At 51.6% G+C, this 12,500-nt stretch overlaps 2 protein-coding genes across 5 annotated transcripts; one reads left to right on the top strand and one right to left on the bottom strand.

The window, feature by feature from the left end:
- Positions 1-5,861: 5,861 nt before the first annotated feature.
- On the bottom strand, positions 5,862-8,330 carry cetn4 (centrin 4). 2 transcript variants are annotated; one of them, XM_083686874.1, is made up of 4 exons: positions 8,260-8,330; positions 7,225-7,380; positions 6,605-6,733; positions 5,862-6,315 (listed from the first exon to the last, which is right to left on the bottom strand). In XM_083686874.1, the coding sequence occupies exons 1-4, from the start codon at positions 8,260-8,262 to the stop codon at positions 6,088-6,090; spliced, it is 516 nt and encodes a 171-aa protein (XP_083543000.1). In that variant the 5' UTR covers positions 8,263-8,330; the 3' UTR covers positions 5,862-6,087. The 2 variants fall into 2 exon arrangements, with proteins under 2 accessions (XP_083543000.1, XP_083542999.1); XM_083686873.1 differs by lacking the exon at positions 8,260-8,330 and having other exon boundaries at positions 7,225-7,516.
- Positions 8,331-8,507: 177 nt separating this feature from the next.
- Positions 8,508-11,897, top strand: bbs12 (Bardet-Biedl syndrome 12). Of its 3 annotated transcripts, none has more exons than XM_083686372.1 (4): positions 8,514-8,633; positions 8,782-8,838; positions 9,067-9,325; positions 9,943-11,897. In XM_083686372.1, the coding sequence occupies exons 3-4, from the start codon at positions 9,079-9,081 to the stop codon at positions 11,697-11,699; spliced, it is 2,004 nt and encodes a 667-aa protein (XP_083542498.1). In that variant the 5' UTR covers positions 8,514-8,633; positions 8,782-8,838; positions 9,067-9,078; the 3' UTR covers positions 11,700-11,897. The 3 variants fall into 3 exon arrangements, with proteins under 3 accessions (XP_083542497.1, XP_083542498.1, XP_083542496.1); XM_083686370.1 differs by having other exon boundaries at positions 8,537-8,633; positions 8,729-8,838; XM_083686371.1 differs by lacking the exon at positions 8,782-8,838 and having other exon boundaries at positions 8,508-8,633.
- The last annotated feature ends 603 nt before the right edge of the window (positions 11,898-12,500 follow it).

Raw genomic sequence — 12,500 nt, forward strand, 5'->3', positions numbered from 1 at the left:
GGTAGGTAAGGTAAGGTAGGTAAGGTAAGGTAGGTAAGGTAAGGTAGGTAAGGGTCAACAGGACAGGTAAGGTAGGTAAGGTAAGGTAGGTAAGGGTCAACAGGACCGGGGAGTTCAAGAAGAGAAACATGTACGTACCGTGAGTGCACAGGTAAGGTAGGTAAGGTAGGTAAGGTAAGGTAGGTAAGGTAAGGTAGGTAAGGTAAGGTAGGTAAGGTAAGGTAAGGTAGGTAAGGTAGGTAAGGTAAGGTAGGTAAGGTAGGTAAGGTAGGTAAGGGTCAACAGGACCGGGGAGTTCAAGAAGAGAAACATGTACGTACCGTGAGTGCACCTCCTGTCCCTGTACAGCTCTGTGCTGGTTCAGACCTGACTGTGTTACTGTACAGCAGAGACCCTGGGATTATAGGAACTGGGCCATTAGTCACTATGACACATATTTGACCTTTATTGCCCCGGCTACCATGTCTTACAGGCACAGATGAATGATGAACAGATGAATGATGAACAGATGAAAGATGAACAGATGAAAGATGAACAGATGAAAAGGAAGCAGCAGAAGCTTTGGAAAGTAATCGATTTATCGGAAGAGAGAAGAGACAGTTAAGCAGTGGGAGTATGAAGCTACAAAGACAGCTGAGCAGTATGAGGAGGAGGAGAGGAGGAGAGGAGGAGGAGAGGAGGAGAGGAGGAGGAGAGGAGGAGAAGAGGAGAGGAGGAGGAGAGGAGGAGAAGAGGAGAGGAGGAGAGGAGGAGGAGAGGAGGAGGAGAAGAGGAGAGGAGAGGAGGAGAGGAGGAGAAGAGGAGGAGAGGAGGAGAGGAGAGGAGGAGAGGAGGAGAGGAGGAGAAGAGGAGGAGAAGAGGAGGAGGAGAGGAGAAGAGGAGGAGAAGAGGAGGAGAAGAGGAGGAGAGGAGAGAGAGGAGAGGAGGAGAAGAGAGAGGAGGAGGAGAGGAGAAGAGGAGGAGAGGAGGAGAGGAGGAGAAGAGGAGGAGAGGAGGAGAGGAGGAGAGGAGGAGAAGAGGAGGAGGAGAGGAGGAGGAGAGGAGGAGAGGAGGAGAGGAGGAGGAGAGGAGGAGGAGAAGAGGAGAGGAGAGAGAGGAGAGGAGGAGAGGAGGAGAAGAGGAGGAGAGGAGGAGAGGAGAGGAGGAGAGGAGGAGAGGAGGAGAAGAGGAGGAGAAGAGGAGGAGAGGAGGAGAAGAGGAGGAGAGGAGAAGAGGAGGAGAAGAGGAGGAGAGGAGAGAGAGGAGAGGAGGAGAAGAGAGAGGAGGAGGAGAGGAGAAGAGGAGGAGAGGAGGAGAGGAGGAGAAGAGGAGGAGAGGAGGAGGAGAAGAGGAGGAGAGGAGGAGGAGAGGAGGAGAGGAGGAGAGGAGAGAGGAGAGAGGAGGAGGAGAGGAGGAGAGGAGAGAGGAGAAGGAGAGGAGGAGAGGAGGAGAGGAGGAGAAGAGAGAGGAGAAGAGGAGGAGAGGAGGAGAGGAGGAGGAGAGGAGGAGAGGAGGAGAGAGATGAGAAGAGGAGAAGAGGAGGAGAGAGAGGAGGAGAGAGATGAGAAGAGGAGAAGAGGAGAGGAGGAGAGAGAGGAGAAGAGGAGGAGAGGAGGAGGAGAGGAGGAGAGGAGGAGAGAGAGGAGAAGAGGAGGAGAGAAGAGGAGGAGAGAGATGAGAAGAGGAGGAGAGGAGGAGAGGAGGAGAGGAGGAGAGAGAGGAGAAGAGGAGGAGAAGAGGAGGAGAAGAGGAGGAGAGATGAGAAGAGGAGAGAGAGATGTGTCTCTGTCTGTTGCATGTGTCTGTCTGTCTGTTGCATGTGTCTGTCTGTCTGTCTGTCTGTCTGTCTGTCTGTTGCATGTGTCTGTCTGTCTGTCTGTCTGTTGCTTGTGTCTGTCTGTCTGTCTGTTTCATGCCAATCAATCATCAATCAACCAATCATCAGTCAATCATCATCATCTGCTGTTTGAATGTGGGATTTCTGCACACTATCAATTTTCTGGTCATACAATTTAGGATTAATTGATCCACTTGATTAATACTATGGGGGAGACACCTGACCTGTAGACAGTGTTTGGTCTGAGGACAACACTGCTGTCTGACCTGCTGCCATGTGGGAGACAGAGCAGCCTTTCTGAAGCCCACATACTGATGTCTTATTCTGTCTCACATACTGATGTCTTATTCTGTCTCACATACTGATGTCTTATTCTGTCTCACATACTGATGTCTTATTCTGTCTCACATACTGATGTCTTATTCTGTTGGTTACCTGCCTGGCAGAGTTTGTTTCAACAGCTGAAGTTCAGATTGTGGTCCAGCCAGGGGACATCAGACAGGGTCAGGGTCAGGGTCAGGGTCAGGGTCAGGGTCAGGGTTGGTTAGGGTTAGGGTCAGGGTCAGGGTCAGGGTTAGGGTTAGTTTTTTTTTTTTTACATTTACATTTATGGCATTTAGCAGACGTCTTTATCGAAAGCGTAGTTAGGGTTAGGGTTAGGGTTAGGGTCATGGTCAGGGTCAGGGTCAGGGTCAGGGTCAGGGTCATGGTCAGGGTCAGGGTCAGGGTCAGGGTCAGGGTTAGGGTTAGGGTCAGGGTCAGGGTTAGGGTCATGGTCAGGGTCAGGGTTACGGTTACGGTTAGGTTTAGGGTCAGGGTCAGGGTCAGGGTTAGAGTTAGAGTTAGGGTCAGGGTCAGGGTCAGGGTCAGGGTTAGGGTCAGGGTCAGGGTCAGGGTTTAGTTCATGGCATACAGTGTTGAGGAATCAGCTCAATCTTGCAGATTTGAGACAGGTGCATTTAAAAATAACAGACTGTTTTTGATTCATATTTTCCAGCTGACAGACAGATGATCAGCACTTTCACTGTAAACAGAAGCTTCCTAAATATAATCCACCGCTGTCGGAAGGGCTGGAAAAACACGTCAGTGTAACATCCTGTTTACATACAATGCCATGCGGAATGGTTACGGCAGACAGACAGACAGGCAGGCAGGCAGGCAGACAGGCAGACAGACAGACAGACAGACAGACAGGCAGGCAGGCAGACAGGCAGGCAGGCAGACAGACAGACAGACAGACAGGCAGACAGGCAGACAGACAGACAGGCAGACAGACAGACAGGCAGACAGGCAGGCAGGCAGGCAAAGAGACAGATGGGCGGGCGGGCAGACAGACAGACAGGCAGACAGGCAGGCAGACAGACAGGTACTAGACATTAACAGCAAGTTTAAAAGGACATGTATTGAGAGAAGGTTTGAAGGAGGGAGAATATGACTGGATGCTGTTGATAGCCTCTACTGTAAACACACACAATGAAAAATCACTTTTACTAACAGTTAGTCATCTGAAGTTCACCAGTCATTTCTAACGTGGCGTTCTGTCTAATCTGAGACACTTAGTCATCCATCACCTTCACTGTCACATGACTGAAGCTGCTGCCAGGTTTCTATAGGTATATATAAACTCACCGGCCACTTTATTAGGTACACCTTGCTAGTACCGGGTTGGACCCTCTTTTGCCTTCAGAACTGCCTTCATTCTTTGTGGCATAGATTCAACAAGGTGCTGGAAACATTCCTCAGAGATTTTGGTCCATATTGACATGATAGCATCATTGCTGCAGATTTGTCGGCTGCACATCCATGATGCGAATCTCCCGTTCCACCACATCCCAAAGGTGCTCTATTGGATTGAGATCTGGTGACTGTGGAGGCCATTGGAGTACAGTGAACTCATTGTCATGTTCAAGAAACCAGTTTGAGATGATGGGAGCTTTGAGATGATGTGAGCTTTGTGACATGGCGCGTTATCCTGCTGGAAGTAGCCATCAGAAGATGGGTACACTGGTCATAAAGGGATGGACATGGTCATCAACAATACTCAGGTAGGCTGTGGCGTTTAAACGATGCTCAATTGGTACTACGGGGCCCAAAGTGTGCCAAGAAAATCTCCCCCACACCATCAGATATTTGCGTTAATGAGCAGTTGAACAGGTGTACCTAATAAAGTGGCCGGTGAGTGTATACAGGACCAGTCAAAGGTTTGGACACACCTTCTCATTCAATGGTTTTTCTTTATTTTTATTATTTTCTACATTGTAGATTAATATTGAAGACATCAAAACTATGAAGGAACACATATGGAATTATGTAGTCAACAAAAAAGTGTTAAACCAACCAGAATATGTTTTATATTTTAGATTCTTCAAAGTAGCCACCTTTGCTTTGATGACAGCTTTGCACACTCTTGGCAAGGTGTGTCCCAACTTTAGACTGGTGCTGTATATCTATAGTATATATAGATGTGTTCTATATGTATAATACATTGAAAGGTCTGCTGAGCATCGACATTTACAGGACTAACTGTTTACAGATGTTACAGGTGCTTGAGGAAAAGTCTAAATGTTTTTCTGTCTCATGTTTCAGTTCCTCTATAGCTGCTCTGTCCCCTCTGGAGGCCGAGAGCAGAGCTGCCTCACACGCCCCCTGGTGGAGCTATCCCTCACAAACATCCCGCTTCTCTGTCGTATCAGAGAGAGAGAGAGAGAGACTGAGCTGGGCTGAACTGGGCTGAACTGGGCTGAACTAGGCTGAACTGGGCTGGGGTCCACCACATCTGCTGAAACAGTGCTGGAAAGGACCAGGTGAAAGGAGAGTATCAGTCAGTCCTGTGGTGTGTAATGGGTCAGTCCTGTGGTGTGTAATGGGTCAGTCCTGTGGTGTGTAATGGGTCAGTCCTGTGGTGTGTAATGTGTACTGGGTCAGTTCTGTGGTGTGTAATGTGTACTGGGTCAGTCCTGTGGTGTGTAATGGGTCAGTTCTGTGGTGTGTACTGGGTCAGTCCTGTGGTGTGTAATGGGTCAGTTCTGTGGTGTGTAATGGGTCAGTTCTGTGGTGTGTAGTGTGTACTGGGTCAGTTCTGTGGTGTGTAATGGGTCAGTTCTGTGGTGTGTACTGGGTCAGTCCTGTGGTGTGTAGTGTGTACTGGGTCAGTCCTGTGGGGTGTAGTGTGTACTGGGTCAGTCCTGTGGTGTGTACTGGGTCAGTTCTGTGGTGTGTACTGGGTCAGTTCTGTGGTGTGTACTGAGTCAGTTCTGTGGGGTGTAGTGGGTCAGTCCTGTGGTGTGTAATGGGTCAGTTCTGTGGTGTGTAATAGGTCAGTTATGTGGTGTGTACTGGGTCAGTCCTGTGGTGTGTAGTGTGTACTGGGTCAGTCCTGTGGTGTGTAGTGTGTACTGGGTCAGTCCTGTGGTGTGTAAGCCTCACTGTGTGTCGGCCATTACAGACAGGGTCCAGAAGGCAGGACGTACAGTAAGCAGTTGAGATGGTAAAACTCAAACTCACTCAAGTCTCAAATACCTCCACACCTGCTTTTGCATCGCGCAGCTGGTTAACATCAGGTACTTGAGGAGACGGTCACGTGTGTCGGCAGGTCAGAGGTTGAAGACTCAGTCTGAGCAACTTGAACTGCGGGGCGACTGTTAGCAACAACTTGACGTCTGTTTCACAAAGAGACCCGTATGTTTGGTTCTAGCCCTCCTGCTCACACTGCTGAGGCACCACTGACAGAGTATACTGGATCCATCGCACCAATGACAACCTCCAGTAATCTGCACAGATGTATTTACACCCATACACCACCAGGGGGAACCAAACTGTTATTAACTTTTCAACATCATGATCAAGTGTGAAAGGTTTATGGGTTATGGCAGAACAGGTTGTGTCGGTATCACTATATTGACGCCATTTATTCATGTATCACTGAATCATAAATTAAATATTAATTTATATTAATTATATTACATAACTACATCCATGAAGCTGCCTTTTTTCCTCTGTTTTTTAGTATAGCAACACTTATTAATAATTGATAAGTCTACAGAAATGTCAGTACGTTGAAATATATTTATTCTTTCTCAAATATCATACAAAAAGTGTGTAGATATCAAAAAGCACGTTTTTTATTTATTTATTTACAAAGCAAACATCTTGAAAGCAAAAAAAAACAACCCCAAAATGATCTCAAAGCATCCGTTTCAGGATCAAAGGCATACAGAGCATCTTAGTATGACCTTCTGACCCCCCGGTCCAGAGGTCACAGAGGAGGAGCCTCAGTACAGGCTGGTCTTCTTCATGATGCGTAGGAACTCCTGCTCGTTGATCTCTCCGTCTCCGTCCCGGTCCGCCTCGTCAATCATCTCCTGCAGCTCCTCGTCCGTCAGGTTCTCCCCCAGCTCCTTGGCCACCCGCTTCAGGTTCTTGAAGGAGATCTTCCCCGTGCCGTCGTCATCAAACAGGCGGAAGGCCTTCAGGATCTCCTCCTTGGAGTCCTTCTCACTCTGGGACAGAACACACACGACAGAGTCACACAACGGTTTGGATGGTAGAGAAACAATAGATGTTATTGTGTGTGTGTGTGTGTGATCTTATTGTTAAGCGCAATGTATTGCATTCATGTACAAATAAGATTTGATTGATTGATTGGATTGACTGATTGACTCACGATCAACTGGAGATTAATGAGATTATGAGAAACTAAAATACCAACCTAAGATCTACGACAGATTAACACACACACACACACACACACACGGTTATAAAGGCCCTAGGGGGACATAGGAGACGTACCATCTTCTGTGTCATCATGCTGAGGAAGTCGTTGAAGTCGAGGGTTCCGGAACCTTCCTTGTCAATGTCTGAGATCATCTTCTTGATCTCCTCCTTCTTGGGTTCGAATCCCAGCGCTCGCATGGCAACCTGCCCGGCAACGACACACAAACAGACCCCTACATCACACCCAAGCACTCGACATGGTAATGACCCCAACCAGACCCCAACCATACTGGGCTTTACACACTACAGACCCCAACCAGACCCCAACCATACTGGGCTTTACACACTACAGACCCCAACCAGACCCCAACCATACTGGGCTTTACACACTACAGACCCCAACCAGACCCCAACCATACTGGGCTTTACACACTACAGACCCCAACCAGACCCCAACCATACTGGGCTTTACACACTACAGACCCCAACCAGACCCCAACCATACTGGGCTTTACACACTACAGACCCCAACCAGACCCCAACCATACTGGGCTTTACACACTACAGACCCCAACCAGACCCCAACCATACTGGGCTTTACACACTACAGACCCCAACCAGACCCTCAACCGTAGAGTTGTACCTACTGTGTGGTATCCTTGTTCCTTTCCTGTAAACCAGCTGTATTAACCCACCTTGAGTTCCTTCACGTCTATGGTGCCTGAGCCGTCCGTGTCAAACAGGTCAAACGCCTCTCTGATCTCCTGCTTCTGCTCCTCCGTCAGGTCTGGTTTGGGACCGACCTTCTTCCTCTGGTTGGAGCTGCTGGCTGGTTTCCTGTAGCCTGAGGCCTGGGGACACACATGACCCATATGACCCAGTACACCCAGTACACCCATATGACCCAGTACACCCAGTACACCCATATGACCCAGTACACCCATATGACCCAGTACACCCATATGACCCAGTACACCCAGTACACCCATATGACCCAGTACACCCAGTACACCCATATGACCCAGTACACCCATATGACCCAGTACACCCAGTACACCCATATGACCCAGTACACCCAGTACACCCAGTACACCCATATGACCCAGTACACCCATATGACCCAGTACACCCAGTACACCCATATGACCCAGTACACCCAGTACACCCATATGACCCAGTACACCCAGTACACCCAGTACACCCAGTACACCCATATGACCCAGTACACCCAGTACACCCATATGACCCAGTACACCCATATGACCCAGTACACCCAGTACACCCATATGACCCAGTACACCCAGTACACCCAGTACACCCAGTACACCCAGGGTTTAACCAGGATGATAGAGATGTTCATTGTAGAGAGACAGAGAGAGACAGAGACAACTAGCTAACTGACTGAGTTGAAGCGTTGTGATGATTTGAACACTGTTGTGTTCCATAGAGGAAATGTCAATGTTCAGTCAACATAGCTAACTCTGCAGCCGTCTCTCACTCACACACACACACACACACACACACACACACACACACACACACACACACACACACACACACTCACGCGTAGCAGAGGCTAACGTTAGCTGGCGCCTGAAGTAAACTACCAAACGTTACTGGCAAAACGATTTGCCTCCAGATAACGAGGTGTTTGAGTTGAGTGTATTGTAGTTGGTTTGAGGAGTGTGTGTGTGTGTGTGTGTGTGAGAGAGAGAGAGAGAGTTCCGTACCATGTCTGGATCACCGCGGGTCCGAGAGAAGGAGGCGAGGACGCAGAACCGCGGTCAACAACGCTGGTAGCAGTGGACGTGACTGACAAGGGCGCTGACCAATAACAACTCAGTTTGCGACTAGGAAGCGCCAACGGTAGCTTGTTCTGACCAATAGTAAAGCGTATGGGCGGTTCGTTTGGGTTTTGCCCTGTCTCCTAGCAACAGGCGGCTAAGCTGGCGCCTCTGTCGGTGTGCGCAGGCGCAGCGGAGGGCTGAGGTTCCTTCTGCGTCCGGAGACGATCAGACCGTCAGACGATCAGACCGTCAGACGATCAGACGATCAGAGCCACAAAACGTCCCTTTATACTGATCTTCTGTTCAACATCAGCCGTGTGAGTGTTAAATGCTTGGCCGTTTTCTTCCTAAGCTCTGCAGTTTGTCAGCTAACAGCTGTTAGTTAGCTAAAGCTAGCTGCCGTGTTTTACAGTGCAGAGAAATGCCACTTTCTTGTGTTTCATCCGTGCTGGCTGACTGGATCAGGACACCTCTCCCTGTCCTCTGGATCACTCCAGAATGTTCAGGAACAGCCTATTCATTGTAAGATAATATAATAAAGTCCATAGTCAATGTGTCATGATAATCATTATGTAGGCTATGCCTTTCCTGTGTGTGTGGTGTGTGTGTGTGTGTGTGGGGGGGGGGGGACCGGACGGGGGACTTGCAAGTTGGCTATCAAATAATACACACAAGTCCACCCCTCAAAATCAGTCATATTGCTATGCCCCCCCCCCCCCACACACACACACACCTCTCTGTGTTCCCCAGGTGTGACCTGGGATGTTGGGCAGCACCGTGGTCAACCAGCACCGTCACCTGGGCCTCCAGCAGCTCTCCGCCCTGGCCTCTGCCTCCCTCTCCCTCCTGGGGCCCAGGAAGAGCCACAAACTGGTCCAGGATGGGCCCAGCGGGGGGGCGGTGCTGGTCCAGTCCTGTCTGCGGCTGCTGGAGAACCTGGACCTGAGCAGCGCCGTGGGTCAGCTGGCCAACGAGGCGCTCCAGGCCCATTACAAGGTCTACCGCTCCGGTACGCAGTCCGCGGGCCGCGGGCCGGCCTCCATCTTTAACATGGCTCTGCTGCCAGTTCAGTGTTCATGATGTCGTCCAGATGTAATTATAGTAATATAGTTTTAGTCTGAGATCTAATTAATTCATACATTCATTCATTCATTCATTCATTCATTCATGCACTCAGGTACATCAGAGGGATACCATGGAAATATGTCCATCTCTTTATTGCGTTTCCCTGGATGGATGTTAAATGCTTCTTCTACCAGTTCATTCAGGGGATTTGCTGTAGCTCATAGGCCTATGCATTTCGAGTGATCTAGTATACTATCTAACCATCTAATGAATTCATCCATCCCTCCATCCCTCCCTCCATCCATCCTTCCCTCCCTCCATCCATCCTTCCCTCCATCCCTCCCTCCCTCCCTCCCTCCTTCCATCCCTCCATCCCTCCCTCCATCCATCCTTCCCTCCATCCCTCCATCCCTCCATCCATCCCTCCCTCCCTCCCTCCTTTCATCCCTCCATCCCTCCCTCCATCCTTCCCTCCCTCCATCCATCCTTCCCTCCATCCCTCCATCCCTCCCTCCCTCCTTCCATCCCTCCATCCCTCCCTCCATCCCTCCCTCCATGCAGGTACAGGCAGCCTGTTGTTCCTGTGTGGGGTATGGAGCAGGGCAGCACTGGAGTGTCTCCACAGGGGGGTCCCCCTCTCCCACATCATCTCTGGCCTGTCTGAAGGCCTGGAGGTCTGCCTGCAGGTCTGCCTGGACCACAGCCTGCCACTGGAGGTCTGTCTGGACCACAGCCTGCCCCTGGACCACAGCCTGCCCCTGCAGGTCTGCCTGGACCACAGCCTGCCCCTGGACCACAGCCTGCCCCTGGACCACAGCCTGCCCCTGGAGGTCTGTCTGGAGGTCCCTAAAGGTCAAGGGTCACCACAGATACCTGTCATGGCGACTTCATCGTTGTCCAATCGCAGGGCAGCAGACAGATCAGGCAGCAAGAAGAAGGGCCAGAGGAAGATCAAGCTCACCCACAGCAGACACTTCTGCTCCAACCACACACCCGACGCTGACAACATCACTCATGACATCACTCCCGGGTCGGGTTTGCGTACGCCACGCTCCGAAGACGTGGATGTGACACTCCTCGCCAGAGCCGTGAGCCACGGGAGCAGGGACGCCATGGCGCTGGTGGTGGAGGCCAGCAGGATACAGTCACAGAGCACAGGAAGTGGCGTCGGCGCCAGAAGGTTAGAGGTCCAGAAGCTGGTCACGTGTGTTGTCCCCGGCGTGGCGGAGGAGCAGGCGTGTGCCATGCTGGGCTGCGTGGTCCTGATGTCAGCAGAACACGCCTCCCTGGTCCAGCTTCTGGCCGGGCAGACGCTGAAGGTCGCCCTCGTTAACGGAGATCTCAGCGAGAAGCACCGCCATCTTGGATTCAATCGGCCCGCAAACGTCAGGTGTGTGGCTGACGGGGTGGAGAGAGGTGCCAGAGAGGACGAGTGGACGGAGGAAGTTTTAACCAATCTGTGGAACCTGGGCGTGAACCTGGTGCTGGTGAAGGGCGTGGCCAGTGAGAGGCTGGCCCAGCGGGGCGCGGCCCGGCGGGTTCTGGTGGTGGACGGGATGAAGGCGGCCATTTTGAGGGACTTTGCGGACGCCACGGGGGCGGTGCCTGTCAGCTACGCCTCCCAGCTGACGAGAGAGTGTGTGGGGTCCGGGGTGGGGGTGAGTGTGTGGAGAGACTGGCCTGGGGGGAGGGGGGGGGTGGCTGTCAGGCTGGTGTCGGGGGGCTCCTGCCTGGTCACGGTGGTCCTCACCAGCCTCCTGGAGGGGAGGCTGCAGGCCGTGGAGGACGGCTTCTGGGGGTGTGTCCACCGCATCCACCACGCCCTCCAGGACCGGAGGCTGCTGCCTGGGGGCGGAGCCACGGAGATGCTCTGTATACATCACTTGATGAAACACATAGAGGAGGAGGGGGGGAGGAGGGGGGGAGGGGGGGAGGGAGCAGCACCCACCTACAGGGCCACTGTGTTCCAGCTGATGATGGAGGGATGGGTGGAGTTCATCTCCACTGTGATGGCAAACACCAGACAGTGCTCCAAGATGGCCGCCCGGACCCGAGTCAGCCAGCAGCTGAGAGGCTGGAGGGGAGGAGAACCTCTGGACGGGCTCTCCACGCAGCTGCTGGGGGGGGGGGGGGAGGAGGAGGGCGGAGGGGGGGAGGCCGGAGGGGGAGGGAGGGTGTTTGACAACCTGAAGGTGAAGATGGAGGTTTGGAGGAGAGCTCTGGACCTGGTCCTGCTGGTTCTGCAGACGGACACAGAGATCCTCACCGGGCTGGACCTCACCTCCGCAGAGGCCCGGTCACATGACATGACCATCTGACCTCACCGCTACAGAGGCCCTGAGTATATTTTGTATTTATTTAAATAATGTGAAAATATTGTGCGTTCACTTCGGGAATATAAAGAATGACTGAATTGTTTTGATATTTTCAGATGTATGTCATTGTTGTGAATAAAATCCTATCAGTTGTAGTACCCTTGTCTACCACATGGGGGAGACATGGGACAGGAACATTGATAAGGGGCTCCATGTCTTAATAAAGCTCAAATGGTTCAATTCTGCCTCCTCTAGTTTCTCCACCAATGGCCTCAGAGTTCAATATTAAGCCAGATGACTAACACACTGTTGAAGTGTGTTTTGCTGGGCCTGAGGAGAGACTTCCTGTGTGTGTGTGTGTGTGTGTGTGTGTGTGTGTGTGTGTGTGTGTGTGTGTGAGTGCGTGCGTGCGTGCGTGCGCCTGCCTGTCAGCCAGTGTTTGTTAAGTCTGTCTGCTTCCTCTGGCTTATTTGCCCATTTGTCTGCACTCTAACCCTACTTCCACCCCCCCCCCCCCACCTCTCTACCCCCCCCCCAGACCCTGTGAGGTTCCAGCAGACAGGAGATGGTTCACAGGAACAGGTCCAGACAGTCAATGTTTCTCTCAGGTCCCCTCTGCAGACAGAACCTGCTGTCTGGGTCAGAACCACCTCACCTCCAGTGAACGGCCGGGTGTTTAACCAATGACAACGTGCTGCCAAGGAGACGGTAACTGTGGAGACGGCCAGGTGACCAATGGGAGGTCAGATTAGGGACACAGTGTGTGTGTGTACAAGCTGTGTGTGTGTGTGTGTGTGTCTGTCT

This window comes from Argentina silus (genome assembly GCF_951799395.1).
Source record: "Argentina silus genome assembly, chromosome: 15".
Classification (NCBI taxonomy): Eukaryota; Metazoa; Chordata; class Actinopteri; order Argentiniformes; family Argentinidae; genus Argentina; species Argentina silus.